General features: G+C 32.3%; 1 protein-coding gene across 1 annotated transcript in view; it reads left to right on the top strand.

Moving 5' to 3' along the window:
- The window catches only part of EEA1 (early endosome antigen 1), a 126572-nt gene that overhangs the window by 35519 nt on the left and 72316 nt on the right, over positions 1 to 18737 (top strand). Inside the window, exons 3-8 of the mRNA XM_074271156.1 lie at positions 11003 to 11121; positions 13271 to 13325; positions 13422 to 13487; positions 15581 to 15620; positions 16749 to 16862; positions 17599 to 17720. Coding sequence (XP_074127257.1) covers positions 11003 to 11121; positions 13271 to 13325; positions 13422 to 13487; positions 15581 to 15620; positions 16749 to 16862; positions 17599 to 17720 — 516 coding nt within the window. The remainder of the gene's footprint in view (positions 1 to 11002; positions 11122 to 13270; positions 13326 to 13421; positions 13488 to 15580; positions 15621 to 16748; positions 16863 to 17598; positions 17721 to 18737) is intronic.

The raw sequence follows: 18737 nt of genomic DNA, 5'->3' as shown, positions 1-18737 counted from the left end.
TCCACTGCGCCACCTAGCTGCCCCAATAAAGGTTAATACTGAGAAAAGAATGTCTTCACAGAGGGCAAGAATCTTGGTAGGCAGCTGTGCCAAAAGGAAAGGTCCCTTGGCAAAGTATAATCCTACCTTGGACTTCTGCAAAAATTTGGGGTTCAAAATTGTCTTTCTCTTGGCTGTCTGAGGCTTGGCTCCAGTTAAAAAGAGGGTCAATGCCCCCAGGTCTAGATACTTATCTCAGAGTTTCAAGCCACTCAATATCAGGTCCAGGTCTCCAACTGAGTAAAATCATTTTGAAGGCTTTTCCCCAGAGCCTGGAATTTGCTGAAGAGGATCTGCTACCCCCAAAAGATCAATGGAGGCTGATTTGACCAAGATCTCCAATTGAATGAAGCCATTTAACTTGGAAAAGGCTTGTCTGAGAAAGTCTACTTTTTCCCAGACTTTTTGGAGTTGTAAGACTAACAGATTAAAGGGGACATATTTCAGCATTTACCCCCATCAGTAGAAAAACAGAAAGCCAAACAAATTGGAATCTTAAAAGGGTAATTTTGATTTAATAAGTGGTTTGGAGTATTTGGTATTTTGGGGATCTCTGGGGAGAGGTGTTGATGCCTTTGGGCAATATAGATTAAGTGACAGAAGTAGAGGGACCCCAAGTGAAGATAATGCTTTTGAGAAAACAAGGCCAAAAAGTTGATGGTTTGCTTTTTATTTGAAATAGATTTACTTTTCTTTTGTTGGGCTAAATTTACTTCCTGATGAATAGATGTTTCTAATAGTAGAACTGTTAGATCTACAAAATTTCATAAAGTTTACTCTTAAACTGTAAAAAAAACAAAACAAACTATAATCTCATGGCAATTGAAATGAGCTTTGTCCTTAATGATGATGATTAAGTCTATTTTCAATTCCAAAGAGAGTTTTTTTCCCCTAGGAGAACACATTTTCAGGTGTTAATATATTCCCACAGCCTCTTTGTAAGATTGGCAACAATATAAAGGAACAATCCATTCATTAAATGCCTAATTGTCCTCAAATTGGCACTTAATGTTAGAAATCTGAGAGGTACTTGATTCTTAACTGTTTAGCTTTGCATTTAGTTAGGTCTTCTAACTTTAAATCCTGTTTTAATACTTGGGTAACTTTGAGAAGTATACTATGGCTTCTCGGGTCTTAGCTTTTTCTTTTATAAAACTTAAAGGTTTGTTTTAGTGATTGTCCAAGGTTCCTTTCCCCTCTAAATCTGTGATAGATCTTTAGCCTGATCGCTAAAAATGGAAGCCTAGGACATTGAGAGATGTCATATCAGCTTTGCATATGCTAACAAAGTGCTGGACCCCCAGAAAGTGCATAATAAGTATTTGCTGATTGTGGCATTAGTGAAAGGAAATAAAGGCAGATTATTTTCAAAGTTTGAGCCATAGCATTGTCTCCTTACCCTACTAAAAGTATTACAACTTTTAAATCATTAAAATCATTAGACTTAAGTCTTAATATTTACTGAGCCTGGCAGGGTAATCTGTCACAATGAGGATTTGGAGCCAAAGTACTATTCATGTGGTTGACTGTAGGAGGATACATTTGAAACAGTTAATTGGCTAGAATATATGACTGATTGATTGAATGATCATGTCTTCCTTATTTTATGTATTATTTAGAAAAAAATTAAGATTAAACAATTATTTTATCTTGATGTTTTACAGAGTTTTGAAAAGACTTTTCTCACAACTTAACTCTTATATTTGCAGTATATAAATTATTTCCTTCAATATATAAATACCCTTTGTAATAGTATGCAACCTGAGGGAAAATGATTTTATGTAGTGCTATTTTCAGCCTACACTTTGTAGTCCTTAATGGTAACTTGTGATAGTAAATTATATTGAAACTATAAAACGATTTGTTTTGATTGTTTTATAAAATAGGAAAAAAAAACCCTTTTAGCTATGTTGTCCTTGTGTTGAGAGGAAAACAAGGAAAGCATAAAGTATAGTTTCTGTGATATAGGAAGACTAATAATACTATAATGCTTTTGATATATGTTATTTAATTTGTTTTTATTATCTTTCTGATACTTTTTGAGGCTATGATTTCTTGTACTTCTCCTTATTCCCAACCTACCTCCAGTGGATTGTAACATTCATCAATTTTTTCAAAATTGACTAAAGTTTAATTTTCAAGAATTTTATAATATTTCCTTGGAAAAAATGGATTTTACTCTGATGGTGAGATAAAAAAACAATTTGAATCACTTGTCTGTTCACTTCAAGAAACATTAAGGCATTAAGTGTGTGCAGAGTGCATTTTAGGGGGAAATGACAGTATTTTGATAAGTCATTATGTTGGGGGTGGTAGCCCCCTTTGATATTCCTTGTTTAATCTCCAATTTCCTTTGGGCTGGTTTTGGTTTTCAGCCCCCATTCTAATGATCTGAAATTCCTTTCTGGGGAGAGACTGAGGAGATAACAAAAGAGAATTTTGGTTTTATTTACAATAATAAGAAAATTCCTGTCTTATTTACAACAACTGAGAATTCTTGTATTATTGACAAATATCTCCTGAACCTCTTGATAACATCTCTGTGCAAACATTGTTTTGATGACTCTAGTTATGTATATAAAGAAGGCTGAAAAATGAAATCTTTGCATTTGGTGTATACCAGCCAAATGCCCTTGAGGTCCCCCTTTCAGGAAATTTGGGTCTTCCTGAAGGCCAAATGCCTATCTATCCTTTTACTATCAATAAAGACTTTGTTTCCATACATTCCATGCATTAAGTAGCAAATTCTTTTTTTTTTTTGCTGAACCTTGCCCTTGGTTACTTTGGGGAAGGAAGGAAGGAGAGAGAAAAGGAACTGACCCATCTTGGTTTAGAACCTCAGTTTACTCCTCATCAATAGTTCCTATTCTCAATAACAAATGAGATTGACATATATACTGAAATATACAAATCTTTTTTCTTATTGATGTGATTCCCCCCACTTATGCAAATTTCAACTCATTCCTCACAGCTCTTCATATTCTTGCCATTCTTTTTAGCTATTAAAAGCATTGTTCCATTTCTCAATTGCAAACCCAAAGGCTCAGCATGTTCAATCTTTTTTTTTTTTATTTTTTTATTTTTTTAATTTTATAATTATATAATTATAAAATTTTTTTGACAGTATATATGCATGAGTAATTTTTTTATGACATTATTCCTTGTATCCATTTTTCCAAATTTTCCCCTCCTTCCCTAGATGACAGGCAATCCCATACATTTTACATGTGTTACAGTATAACCTAGATACAATATATGTGTGTAAATCCAATTTTCTTGTTGCACGTTAAGTATTAGATTCCGAAGGTGTAAGTAACCTGGGTAGATAGATAGTAATGCTAACAATTTACATTCACTTCCCAGTGTTCATTCTCTGGATGCAGTTGTTTCTGTCCATCATTGATTCACTGGAAGTGAGTTGGATCTTCTTTATGTTGAAGATATCCACTTCCATCAGAATACATCTTCATACAGCATTGTTGTTGAAGTGTACAGTGATCTTCTGGTTCTGTTCATTTCACTCGGCATCAGTTCATGTCTCTCCAACCCTTTCTGAATTCATCCTGCTGGTCATTTCTTACAGAGCAATAATATTCCATAACCTTCATATACCATAATTTACCCAACCATTCTCCAATTGATGGACATCCATTCATCTTTCAGTTTCTAGCCACTACAAAAAGGGCTGCCACAAACATTTTGGCACATACAAGTCCCTTTCCCCTCTTTAGTATTTCTTTGGGATATAAGCCCAATAGCAGCCCTGCTGGATCAAAGGGTGTGCACATTTTGATAACTTTTTGGGCATAATTCCAGATTGCTCTCCAGAATGGCCAGATTCTTTCACAACTCTACCAACAATGTATTAGTGTCCCAGTTTTCCCACAGCCCCTCCAACATTCATCATTATTTGTTCCTGTCATCTTAGCCAATCTGACAGGTGTGTAGTGGTATCTCAGAGTGGTCTTAATTTGCATTTCTCTGATCAGTAGTGATTTGGAACCCTCTTTCATATGAGTGGATATAATTTCAATTTCATCATCTGAGAATTGTCTTTTCATATCCTTTGACCATTTATCAATTGGAGAATGGTTTGATTTCTTATAAATTCAGGTCAGTTCTCTATATATTTCGGAAATGAGACCTTTATCATAACCTTTAACTGTAAAAATATTTTCCCAATTTGTTACTTCCCTTCTAATCTTGTTTGCATTAGTATTGTTTGTACAGAAACTTTTTAGTTTGATGTAATCAAAATCTTCTATTTTGTGATCAATAATGATCTCTAGTTCTCCTCTGGTCATAAATTCCTTCCTCTTCCACAGGTCTGAGAGGTAGACTATTCTCTGTTCCTCTAATCTATTTATGATCTCATTCTTTTTTTTTTTTTTTTTTTAATTTTTTTTAATTCATTTTTCCAAATTATCCCCTCCCTCCCTCCACTCTCTCCCCCCATGGCAGGTAATCCCATACATTTTGCATGTGTTACAATATTACCTAGATACAATATATGTGTGTAAATACCATTTTCTTGTTGCACATTAATTATTAGCTTCCGAAGGTATAAGTAACCTGGGTACATAGACCGTAGTGCTAACAATTTACATTCACTTCCCAGTGTTCCTTCTCTGGGTATAGTTATTTCTGTCCATCATTGATCAACTGGAAGTGAGTTGGATCTTCTTTATGTTGAAGATTTCCACTTCCATCAGAATACATCCTCATACAGTATTGTTGTTGAAGTGTATAGTGATCTTCTGGTTCTGCTCATTTCACTCAGCAACAGTTGATTTAAGTCTCTCCAAGCCTCTCTGTATTCCTCCTGCTGGTCATTTCTTACAGAGCAATAATATTCCATAACCTTCATATACCACAATTTACCCAACCATTCTCCAATTGATGGACATCCATTCAACTTCCAGTTTCTAGCTACAACAAAAAGAGCTGCCACAAACATTTTGGCACATACAGGTCCCTTTCCACTCTTTAGTATTTCTTTGGGATATAATCCCAATAACAGCAATGCTGGGTCAAAGGGTATGCACAGTTTGACAACTTTTTGGGCATAGTTCCAAATTGCTCTCCAGAATGGCTGGATTCTTTCACAACTCCACCAACAATGTATCAGTGTCCCAGTTTTCCCACATGCCCTCCAACATTCATCATTATTTGTTCCTGTCATCTTAGCCAATCTGACAGGTGTATAGTGGTATCTCAGAGTTGTCTTAATTTGCATTTCTCTGATCAGTAGTGATTTGGAACCCTCTTTCATATGAGTGGAAATAGTTTCAATTTCATCATCTGAGAATTGTCTGTTATGATCTCATTCTTTATGCCTAAATCATGGATTCATTTTGATCTTATCTTGGTATATGGTGTTAAGTGTGGATCCATATCTAATTTCTGCCATCATGTTCAATCTTTTAAGAGATTACAAATGTTGTTTAGAAGACCACATTGATCTGGGATTGTTTGAAGAAGAACATCTAGAAATCCTCATTATTTATCCAAAGTTTTTTTTACTTTAAATCTGTACTGGATCTCTTATAATTATAATGGTTGGTGAATACCTTGTGTCTGTGTTCCTGTCTTACCTTTCTTTTCTTGCCATTGGGGTTAAATGACTTGCCCAGGGTCATATAGCTAGGAAGAGTTAAGTATCTGAGGTCAGATTTGAACTCAGGTACTCTGCTAGGCAAATTAGGTGAAGCATTTTGCTCAGTAGAGTAATTTACAATTTTTTTTTTGGTCTCCCTGTTGTGGTAGTTATTTTACATGTTAAACTTTTGTATGAAATGATTATAATTGGTGTTTAGTATTCACTTCTATTTTTATACATAAGTGACCTGTTTAAATAGGTCAGATTTAAAGTTTGAATTGAATATATTTTTTCTCACTTTTATTCTAGGTTTGTATTATTAGTAATTTGATAGTCTGGCTTCATTCACAGAGACACTTAAGGAATGATTGTTACATCAATAACAAGTCGTTTCCCATCTGTTCAATTAATTTAAGTTTTTAGTGATTTAATTTGGTGCCCATTTATCTTGTTACTTCTAATTCTTTTTTTGAAGAAAGTATTCATGACATATAGATGTGAAGTTGCTGGATTGTTTGTCAATTATTGGCAACTTGTTTATAACTGAATTGTATTTTCTAAAGTGTTTATTTTTCTGTAGTCAGTTACACTTAACCTTTGAATTGAAGTAATGCGCATCAATCAAATTATCATGGTTTTATTTGGAAGATCTGATAGTTAGTTTTTCCATAATTTAGCGAGGTCCATAGAAAACCAATATAATCTTTTGCTACTACAGTATTTGAGGCGTTTCCAGCATGGTAGATAGAACTCACTGTATTTACACACTGCTGGCATAGGCAGGAGCCCAATCTTATCTCTGTGTCATGATGAAGTACTTTGTACATGTATGGATAACTTTAATGCAACCCCCCTTCCCCAAGAAAATCCAAACAAGCTCCCATGTTTTATAAATTAGACTTGCTTAAGTAAAGGTCTTTTAGCTTCAAGGAGAAAAAGTTCATTATGGATTAGGGGATAATAGCTAGGCAGTATTTTTTGGGGGGAGGTTTAGAGAAAGGCTTGTAGGGCAAGTTGTTTTGAGTTGGCTTTAAAAGACAAGTAGGAATTAATTAGGTGAAGGCAAGGAAAGAGAACGTTTGAAGCATAGGGAATAGTGTAAGCAAAATAATATTGTCAGGAAAATCCAGGCTATATTTGGGGAGACTGTAATTATATTTAGCTCAAATTGAGACTGTGTTGTAGGGAATAATAATTAGCTAGAATGTAGTAATGGATAGCTTGATTGTCAGGCAGAAGAGTTTTGAATCTCATCATTCAGTAATAAAGGAAGCAAATATAGATTTTTGAGAAGAGAATTCATGGATAAAGATTAGTTTGGGAGTATAAGAAGAATCACAGTGGGAGATATTGATTTCAGAAAAGAAAACTAGTTAGGTAGTTGGAATTCATGTGGATGCTAATGCAAGACTACTTTGTAATGGTGATGGTGGGAATAAAAACAGGGGGATGGGTGGAAGAGATTACAGCAGTGGTCCTTATTTCCCCAACTTGGCCTATTGTGAAATATGGTTTTAATTTTCAAAAATAGGGTATTTTTCAAAGAATTTATTTTACACTCTGGTTTTATATAAATAGAAATTGTTGTAAAAATGAAATTCAAAGACTTCATTATTATAATTTTATATTCATATTTAGATAAGAATTCTGAACTTTTAGTAAAGGAACAGTTTTTAATAGACTCAAACATAGATTTTGATTAAAAAATGATTGTTGTTCCAACTAAAAATGAGAATATTGTATATTTTACATATATTTTTCCCTTTTTATAAGAAGATGGGATGAGGAAACATTTAGTAGTGTCAGTGAACAAATATTACTTATATATAAATGTTAACTATTTTCCCTTGTTCTTTTGAAATTTTCCTTCTCTTAAACTTGTGTCTCCACCCTCCAAAATTGCCATCGTAGATCCTGATCATAAACTATGTAAAGGAACTTTAAAAATGGTAAAATTTTACAGAAATGGCTAAAATGGATTGTTTTTACCTCTTTTTTCTTTTAAAAATTATAGCTTTTTATTTACAAAATATATGCATGGGTAATTTTTCAGTATTGACCCTTGCAAAACCTTCTGTTCCAGCTTTTTCCAGACATCTCTCTACCCCGTCCCCCAAATGGCAGGTAGACCAATACATGTAAAATATGTTACAGTATATGTTAAATACAATATATGTATACATATCCATAGTTATTTTGCTGCACAAGAAAAAAATCAGATTTAGAAATAATGTAAAATTAACCTGAGAAGAAAATAAAAAATGTAAGTGGACAAAAACAGAGGGATTGGAAATGCCATGTTGTGGTTCACATTCATTTCTCAAAGTTCATTTATGTAGCTGGTTCTTTTCATTATAAAATGGATTTCTAGAGGAGAATTTATGGATTCTTTAGGCATGAGTAATTTGAATTGGTGAGAACTATTAAGTTAAATCCTTCTAAATATTTGCAATCCAATTATAACAGTTCTTCATTTATAGTCACTTATCCTGTAGCCTTGTCTTTTGAGAACTTAAGCCAGAATTCATTCATTCATTCATTTATATATCCATCCATCCATTCATTCATTCATTTATTTTAATTTTATAAAGCTTTTTATTTACAAAACATATGCATGGGTAATTTTTTTTAACATTGACCCTTACAAAACTTTCTGTTCCAAATTTTGCCCTCCTTCCCCCTACGCCCTCTCCTAGATGGCAGGTAGTCCATTACATGTTAAATATGTTAAAATATATATTAAATCCAATATGTGTATACATATTTATATAGTTATCTTGCTGCACAAGAAAAATTGAATCAAGAAGGAAAAAATAAACCTGAGAAAGAAAAAAATATGTAAGCAAACATCAACAGAAAGAGTAAAAATCTTAAGCCAGAATTTAAGCAACATATATATATACACACACACACACACACACACACACACACACACACACACTTTGGTCACATAATTTGTGGACACTTATTTTTATTATTTTTATAATTGTTTTGAGAAGGTTAGGTTTCCAAATTCTTAGATTACACAGAAACAGCAAAGTAACAAACAATATGTTTGGAGGAAAGTATGGCTAGTGATAATACAGGCAGTTCTCTCAAGAAATGATAGTGACAGCCTTAACATGAAGGCAAGAGACAATAAAAATTATAAAAAAGAAGATAGGTGCTCAAAACATGACAGTCTGGGGCCATTTGATGTTTGGTCAAGCAGATTTAGACTTTTAAAACCCTAGGTTGGTTTGCAGAAATATAAAACCATATACATGTATATTATGACCTCAAAAATCATTCAATCCCATTCTCCTGTTTTATAGTTGGACACAAGAGTCTTAGAAAAGTAAAATGAATCACCTAAGGTCAAAAACTGTAAGATGAAACTTTTTTTCAGTAGTAGTTCCTGTTTGACATACTGTATACACACACACACACACACACACACACACACACACACACACATACACACATATAATTAATCTGATTTATATATATATATATATATATTTATAATATTATCCCTTGTATTAATTTTTCCAAATTACCCCCCCTCCCTCCATTCCCTCCCCCCGACGACAGGCAATACCATACATTTTACATGTGTTACAATATAGTCTAGGTACAATACATGTGTGTGAATATCATTTTCTTGTTGCACAATAAACATTAGAATCCGAAGGTACATGCAACCTGGGCAGACAGATAATAGTGCTAACAATTTACATTCCCCTCCCAGTGTTTCTTCTCTGGGTGTAGCTACCTCTGTCCATCATTGATCAACTGGAAGTGAGTTGGATCTTCTTTATGTTGAAGATTTCCACTTCCATCAGAATACATCCTCATACAGTATTGTTGTTGAAGTGTACAGTGATCTTCTGGTTCTGCTCATTTCACTCAGCATCAGTTGATTTAAGTCTCTCCAGGCCTCTCTATATTCCTCCTGCTGGTCATTTCTTACCGAGCAATAATATTCCATAACCTTCATATACCACAATTTACCCAACCATTCTCCAACTGATGGACATCCATTCATCTTCCAGTTTCTAGCTACAACAAAAAGAGCTGCCACAAACATTTTGGCACATATATGTCTCTTTCCGCTCTTTAGTATTTCTTTGGAATATAATCCCAGTAGTAGCGCTGCTGGGTCAAAGGGTATGCACAGTTTGATAACTTTTTGGGCATAATTCCAGATTGCTCTCCAGAATGGCTGGATTCTTTCACAACTCCACCAGCAATGTATTAGTGTCCCAATTTCCCCACATCCCCTCCAACATTTGTCATTATTTGTTCCTGTCATCTTAGCCAATCTGACAGGTGTGTAGTGGTATCTCAGAGTGGTCTTAATTTGCATTTCTCTGATCAGTAGTGATTTGGAACACTCTTTCATGTGAGTGGATATAGTTTCAATTTCTTCCTCTGAGAATTGTTAATTAATCTGATTTTTAAAAAAATCGTTTGGAAGTCACTTTAAATGTATATACTTTTGTTCAAGAAAATTTACTTGTATGAGAATCTGTATCCTTCGGATGTACTAGATGATTGAAGTATTATTGTATATTTGAAGCTCTTCTCTTTTTAGGGGAAAGTTCATTATCAGGAGAATAATCTAGAAATTATTTAGAAGACTTAGAAAGTACAATATCTGCTGTCTTAAACCAGTTAGAAATTTTAAAAATAGCGAGAAAGCAGGACTTCAGATGTTCATTTCCTTTAGGCTTTTATTCTGTGATAGCACTTTTGGATTTGTGAGATAAAACTCTCTTTGAAATTAGAATGAATTGTAATTTGGAATAGAAATTGAAATATGGAATGGAATTGTAATTTCTTTGGTGTGAGGAACTCCCAGATAGAGAAAACAGTCTTTACTAGCAATAATAGTCCTTCATTGTTACTTGAATCATTAAAAGATTAGGTAATTTGTTTAGGATCACCCAGCCAGTATATGTTGGAACTGGGATTTGGACCAGGCTTTGCTCTCTACTATGCTATGCTGCCAATAACAATTGTTATTATAGAATAGAATTGATGTAGTCAATTAGAAATTGGTGAAAAGTTTTTAAAATTCTTTTTTAGAAAGAACTATGTAAACATAAACACATAAATATTAATAAAAATTGTTAACAAAGATAGGAAGTCTTTTACATCCATGTGGTTTTCTTTTAACAATGTAGTTACTCAGAATGGCTATTATAATTCCATTGCAAAATTTTAGAATTTATGATTGTCATAATTATCAATTATTGGATAAAGATTAATGAAGTATTTAGGATGGCTTGTAAATGTACAAGTAGTTTTTACAATGTAAAAAACTTATGTGTGTGGTTTTTTGTTTTTTTTTTTTTAATTTTTCCTTTTATGTTTCAATAGGGCTTCATATGTCCCCAGTGTATGAAATCGCATGGATCTGCTGAAGATCTTTTCAAGCATTATCAGGCAGTTCATGACTCTGGTAATGAATCAAGTCATGGAGGAGAGTCTCTAAAACGGTAAAGTGGAATTTATTTGTAGGCCAATATCTGATGATGTTTTTGACTCTATGAGCAGGTTGAAAACCAATTTTGTGTATGCCTATAGAAAGTTCTATGTAGATGTCTGCCTTCCTGCTGTCCTTTTCTTCTAATGGCTACTGGTATGGGCTGGCTGGCCACTGTGCTATGATTATTATATTTTTTCTGAAATCACAATTGGAAAAAAAAATTTTTTTGTATGTATATTTTTTCTTCTATATTTAGAGGGTCAACCCAGTTAATTGAACTTTTAAAACTCACATATATAAACTAAATGGTAGCAAATATACATAGCCATTTGAGGATTTTTAAAATGAGACAAAATCAATTATAAATAAAGAATTAACCCCACAAATTTACCTGTTTACTACTGCTTGTAAAAACTTTATATTTTTTCCCTATTGAGTCTAGTTCACATTGTTTTTTATAATAACATGATATTTATAGCACTCCTTACTTATTTGAGGGTAGAAGGGCTTCACTAGAAAGTTGATCTACCAAGTGATTTATTTTTTTAAATTCTAGCAATGTAACTGAGGTATAAATAGATTATAAGCTGTTTTAGGAGTAATACTGTAATTTATGAAACTATGAATCTCTTGAAATATTAAAGTGTAGAGAGGCTATTTTCCAAAAAATTAAAAAAATATTTTAGCTAAATATAAAAAAATCAATTATGAGGTAATATGCAGAGGAAAACAATCACTTCTGTGATAAGCAGATATCAAAATATAAGCAAATACTATACTAGTTAGCTTAATTTGTTTTTTTAGTTCATGTGTTACATGAATTCCTATGTCTGTTTCAAGACTATCACAAAAATAAAACTTTATCCACCTAAAAGTATTAAATCTAGAGCCCACTTATTCTAATTTGTAGTGAGGTCTTAATACAATTTCTGATGACACCTTTCATTTTCACAAAAGAGTTCATTTATAAAGCTTAGATTACTCTGAATTACTCTAAATTAATTTAGTGTTTTGGATACTATTTGAACTTTAAATTTTGCATGTAATTTGTGACTAATTTGAGACTATTACTGCTGATAATTAGATGTGATGCTTGGATCTTTGCCTAGTGGACTTGTTCTCAAAATGAAATTGTATATATATATGTATTTTTTACTTTTGGAAGCTCAGTAAATCTCAAAGTTGTTTCACATTATTTCTTCATATGACAAGAGGAATGGTTGTTCTTACATAAACTTATGTGGTTTTATTTTTTTTTTTAATATCTTAAAAATTTTTTGGAGTATTTTTGGAATAATTTTACATTATGTTCTCATTTGGTGTTTTCCCAGTGAAAAGTTACATAAAAAAATGTCAGTATTAAAAAAGACATGTGTGTTCACATTTCATTTTGAATCTGAGTTCATTTAATAAAAAATGGATTCAATTGTTTTCCAACATATAAACAATCTCATTTACAGATAGCTGTTAGGCAGGGACTCATGTCCCTCTTTGTATTTATATAATTCCTCTGCCTAGTATTGTTACGGCTAATTATTTTTTTCTACCTCTCCTGTCCTGTTGGCAAAGTTACTCATTCCTATTGCCACAACTAATCTTGTTCCACTGTTCTTAGCCCTTTACCGTGCTATCCTGCTGTCTTCTCAGTTTTTACGAGTGCTGCCAATGGCTTTTGTCTTACAGTTAGTGTATTGCCCAACAGTCCAGATAAAAAATTCAGATACATTTTTCAAGAAAAATATTGTTTTAACTAGCAAATAAATTTTATAGCAATATTGGTACTATAGTTTAACTGTGTGGTGTATTTAATAAGTATATACATGCAAACCTGAGAACCAATTTCTTATAGCAGCATTTCTTTGAGAAAATGTGTTATAATCAACCAACTTAAGCAATTTCTCTCTCTCTCTCTCTCTCTCTTTCTGTCTCTCTCTCTCTCACACATACACACTCTCTCACTCACTCTTTCCTTTTTATCAGTTGGAGACTTGTTTGTATATAGATTTTCATACTAGGCTATTTTTAGGTAGGGAGAATTGATGTGTTAATGTTGGATGACTTGGTAACATTTTCTTAATAGATAAGATTGGCTATTATTTGTTTGAATATACTAATGCAAGTATTGCTTATTTTTCCCTTTTGTTTCCATATATGTTCAGAGAAGATGTGATACTACTTCGTCAAGAGGTCCAAGACCTACAGGCTTCACTGAAGGTTGGAAAGAAAATGTTTTGTATTTACTTCTTTTTAGTGTTTTAGATAAACAATGTTAAAGGCTTGTGAGCTAAAAAAGACTCCTTTTCTTATTAGGAAGAAAAATGGTACTCAGAAGAGTTGAAGAAAGAATTAGAAAAATTACAAGGGCAGCGGCAGCAAGTAATTGCTTTAAAATACTTGAAGCATGTTTATGTGAAGCTTAGTTTTACATTTTAAGGTTTTATTGAACCTTATTACCTTTTTTTTTGTAAGGCAGATGACCTGATACAATGACTTGAAAATTTGTTTCATTCTGGGTAATATCAAGTGTGCTAATTCCTTTTAATTCAAATGAATAGTAGATGGAGTGTTTTAAAAAGTCTTACTTTGGTTTTTTTTAATATAAACCCAAATAAGTAAAGAAATGTAGATCCAAGAACAGTGAATTTAATGGGATATATAAAAATGATACTTTTCACTTTGCAAAGGATAACATATTATCCTATATATTTAGAAATTTAGATTAGAATTGGTTCTATTAGCCAGTTCCCCATAATTGGAAACTTAATTGTCCAAGAGCTGATTGCCCAATTTGAATATTATTTAGCCTGTTTTCTTCTGTGTATGATGTTTGTGTTGTGTCTGTTATGTTGAGAGTTAGCTTTTCTAATTAGAAAGGCTTCTTCATTTATTCCTGCTCTTTATGTTATTCATGGCTAATCATTTTCTGTATCATGCCTTGTATGTCAAAGCAAATAGAGAAATACTAATAGATTTTAAAAAAATATTACTTTTTAATCTCATGTTGAAAATAATTCTTTAAGAGGTAAGAAGCAATTGTAGCATAGAAAATTTGTTTTTTGAAAATTAGAAAATAAAATTGTTTAGAAAAACTGGCATGATTTTTAGTAGCTAGTATCATTTAGTTCCATTGTATTAGATGTAAAATTTTTTTAAATGCATACTTTCTTAATCTGAAAATAATTTTCAAGTAGTTCATATTTTAAATCATAATATTTTACTGAAGTTTTTTTTTGAGAAAATCCATTAACTTTATTGTTTTTTTGAAAGCATTATAAAATGCTAAAGATGTTTTAAAAGTTTACCTATGATGCTACTTGCTGTAATGTAATACTAGCTGACTTTTCCATAGCATTTTATATTTTTAATGTGCTTTACATTCTCATAATAATTCGTAAGGTAGGTGTTGAAAATATTGTAACCATTTTGTACATGAGAATGTAGAAGAATATAAATTTTTGAGGGTAAGGACTGTCTCATTTATGCTTCGTATCTCTAGCACCTATCCTAATGCTAGGCACGGTTGGATACTTAATAAATTTTTGGTGATTGAGGAAACTGGAGCCAGAGATTAACTGCTGTTTGGTCAGTGATACAGCTAGCAAGTAGCAGAATGAGGACTCAAATGCAAGTTTTTCCAATCTCAAGTCTAGGACTCCTTCTTTATGTCAGGCTCTATCTAGATAGTATCCAAAGTAGAGTCATGTACATACACAGTGGCCTACGATAGAGTCTATATTATAGATTTTATTAGATCAGTTAAGAAGGTGCTGGAGAAAAATTTTGCCCTTTAATAAAGAACTATAAACAATTAATCAGCAAGCACTATTTGCATCCTATATGGCTGACAATCTGCTAAGACTGGGAATAGAGAAAAAGACAAAACAGTCCCTCCCTTTAAAAAGCTTATATTCCGATGGAGAAGATAGTACATACATAAGTAAATTGGTGCTTACAAGATACATACCACATAGCTTCAAGTTAAATTTAGAGGGGAGACACTAACAGTTGGAGATTCCAGGGAAGTTTTCTTGCAAGAGTAAGACTTAGGCTGAGTCTTAAACAAAACCAGAGATCCTTAAAGATGGATGTTATGAGGGAGAGTTTTTTGAGGACTGGGGGACAGTCCATACGCAAAAGGAGATGAGCCATCACATACAAGGAACAGCAAATGAGAGGTATGGTTGAAGCAGAATTTGTGGAAGGAAAAAAAAATCTTTGAAGACTAGAAAGAGAGGAAGGGATCAAGTTATGAAGAGCTTTATTGATAAGAAAATGAATTCAAAAAGGTTTAAGTGAAGGCCTCAGAGTCAGGACTGGTACTCAGATGACAACGTTCTGCTAAATTATGTCAGTTAGCTGAAAAATGCTTTCCAAACTCCTTACTTTCAACCAGAACCTAGATATTATCTGTCATATAATAGGCAGTATTGCCTATGCCTCGTACTAATGTTTGTTTTATTTTCATTAAGGAATTCAAACCTGATGGATTGACAGCAGATTCATCAGCAGGTAAATTTGTTTAAATATGATAATTATGCTTAAATAAAAAATATGATGAATTAAGACTGTTAACTCACACTGGGTTCAGATATGTGTGTACATGCTGAATGTAGTATATAAACCCCTAGAAGGTAGAATTTGCTTTCTTGCACCGAACAGTTGGTGCTTAATAAATGCTTGTTAACTAATTGATTTGAACTTCATCTATCTAAATTAGCTAAAATGTTGCTTGCAGATATAATCTGTGAAGCTTTAGGTGTGGGAAAATTGAAATTAGCAACTAAAATTATATTTAGGAGAGTTTGCTTTTACATTTAATTTAGCCACCACCTCTTTTCCAAAAACATTACTAGTTGATGGTATGTTGTGGTTGGCCTAGGTGCTATTCTTTTATATTATGTATTTTTTTCATTAAAAAAAGTTATAGCTAATGATTTGGAATAAACATACAGAATTCAATTCTAGACACTGAGAAATAGAGGAAAAACTGAAAAAAAAATTCCTTTTCTCAGGGAGCGTATCTTTTACAGAGAGAAAACCTATAAGCAAATACAAAACTTATAAGTAAATACAAATTATTTTGAAGGTAAAGAGAATACTGACAAGGAGATAGGAGTCTAAGGAAAAAGTTTCCAAATGTGGAACCAAAATAAAATTTTAATGCAGAAATATTTACAAATACTTTGGACTTTAATCTATATTTTCCTTCTATTTTGAAAGGTGATAGGTTCCATAACGTTTATCTTGAATGATTCAAAATAATTTAGTTTTTATGTAGCTTCTATTTATGTGCTAGGCACAATTGATAGACAAAAATAAAACCACCTTTGTTCTCGAGGAACTTAATTTTCATTGTATACATAGAAAAGTAAACTCCAAATGTTTCTAAGTAAGTTTTTTGGCACATGGGAAGCTCTCATAATTTGAGGAGATCAGGAAACACTTGAGGTAATACCAGGAATTTGAACTGGCATTTGAAAGACATTGGAGTTTGGAAATGGTTTGAATCATAAGTAATAGGATGGTGTCAATAATATCAAATGTAGTAGCAGCTGAATTATCACTACTGATAATAATGGCATCCCATGTTCTTATGATTGCAATCCATTTTTAGTAAATATACACTTTTTTCCCTAGAACTCCAGTCATTGGAACAACAATTAGATGAAGCTCAAACTGAAAACTTTAATATTAAACAAATGAAAGACTTGTTTGAGCAGAAAGCAGCGCAGCTTGCTACAGAAGTTGCAGGTAAGTTGTCAGAACGGAACGTTCGAAATGTTTTTACATTACTGGATTTCCTTTGGTTACAGGTTGAATTATCATTACTTAGCAGTTTTTTTTAGAATGTAACACGTGGACATGGAACAGTATATCTGTTTGGACTAGTTGCTTTCTTTGTTCATTTGTCAAAAGAAATTTTATTCTACCTGCTTATTTGTTCTTCCTAAATATGACTAATGGCTATATAAAATGTAATTGAAAAAATCAATTAAGTGACATAGTGGATCGAGGGCCAGCTTTAGAGTCAGAAAGACCTAGGCTTAAGTCCTATCTCTGAAACATACCTTATGACCTGGGGCAAGATACTATGCATCTATGTCCCTAGATAAATCTATGAAATTTTAAGTTATAGACTAGTTGCTGATATGCTCCCTACTGGGAATACAAAAAATAGTATAACATTTTAATGTAGAAATTGCTCATTTCTTTTTGTTTGAAATTTTAGGTAAATTTTAGCTTTTGCCTATGTTTTCCCTTTTATTTTGGATAATTTTTAAAAGATTTAAATGCTAACATTGTTTGCTTTACCGTATATTATATGGTAACTTATTAGTTTGACTTAGAATTGTCATATTAGGTTATTTTAAAATTCATCATCTTGGGGAAGGGGTTTGCACTTATCTATCCATATGGCTGTATGATGAAAGAATGAATTTGAATTAAAAATTATAGAAATAGCTTTTGTGTAACTATTTATAACTAGATATAAAGTCAAAGTATGATGAAGAAAAGGGGCTTCGAGAAGCTGCTGAACAGAAGGTGACAAGCTTGACTGAAGAGTTAAAGAAAGAGACAACTGTAATTCAAGATTTAAAGACTGAATTGGTAATTTATTTTAGATTATATGATAGAAGTTTTATTTCCTTTTTCTTTTTTTCATAAAACAACAATACCAGTAATACTTCAGGGAGGTTGGCTTTATCCAGAGACACTGTATCTGTATTAGTTTAGTTTTCTATTGATGACTCTAATCTATAGGTCCAACCTTGACTTCAGTACAGTATTTCCAAATACCTATATGTCCGTTGACTAATCTAAACCCAAATTTATCATCTCTATCTTTCCTCCCCAGTATATTATATTTGCTTCTTCCACATACTTCATCTCTATTCTATCTTTTATATCTGCAGATGTTCTCTGCAGTTTAAAATGTCTTCCCCACTTACATTTTACCTAAGAATCCTTCAAGGACTAATTCATATCCCATCTATTCTACTTCATTCCATCCACACAAGACTCTAATTTCTGAACTCTTATAATGAAATTCATTTCCACAAATATTTGTAGTATTTATAGTTCAAACCACATAATTTTTACATTTTATTATTTTTCTAATTTTTCACATATATAAATATTATTTCTCTAAGACTAAGATCTTTTAGGGAAAGAATAATGTTGTACATTCCTTTTATATCCCTTGTAATTACCAGTATAGATTTGGGCGTACAGTAATCAAGAAATATATATTCTGGTTGATTAACTTTACCCCTGCCCAAGAGGTAGAGGATTAAGCCATATATATATCTTGAGGTGCCATATATTGGAAATATATATCTTAATGAAACTTTTCCATTTTTTTTTTTTAATTTTTAAAAAAACTTTCCTGGGGAAATTTATTTACTTATTTTACGATAGTTTTTATTTTCAAAATACATGCAAAGATACTTTTCAACATTTATCCTTGCAAAATCTTGTGTTTTAAAATATTTTCCCTCCCTCTCCTAGACAGCAAGTAATTGAATATATATGTCAAACTTGTGCAATTCTTCTAAACATATTTCCAAATTTATCATATAGTATAAGAAAAATCAGATCAGAAAGGAAAAAAAAATGAGAAAGGAA

Source organism: Sminthopsis crassicaudata, chromosome 5 (genome assembly GCF_048593235.1).
Source record: "Sminthopsis crassicaudata isolate SCR6 chromosome 5, ASM4859323v1, whole genome shotgun sequence".
In the NCBI taxonomy this organism is placed as follows: Eukaryota; Metazoa; Chordata; class Mammalia; order Dasyuromorphia; family Dasyuridae; genus Sminthopsis; species Sminthopsis crassicaudata.
Note: the sequence above shows the minus strand (reverse complement) of the source record. Positions and strands in the feature narration are given on the sequence as shown.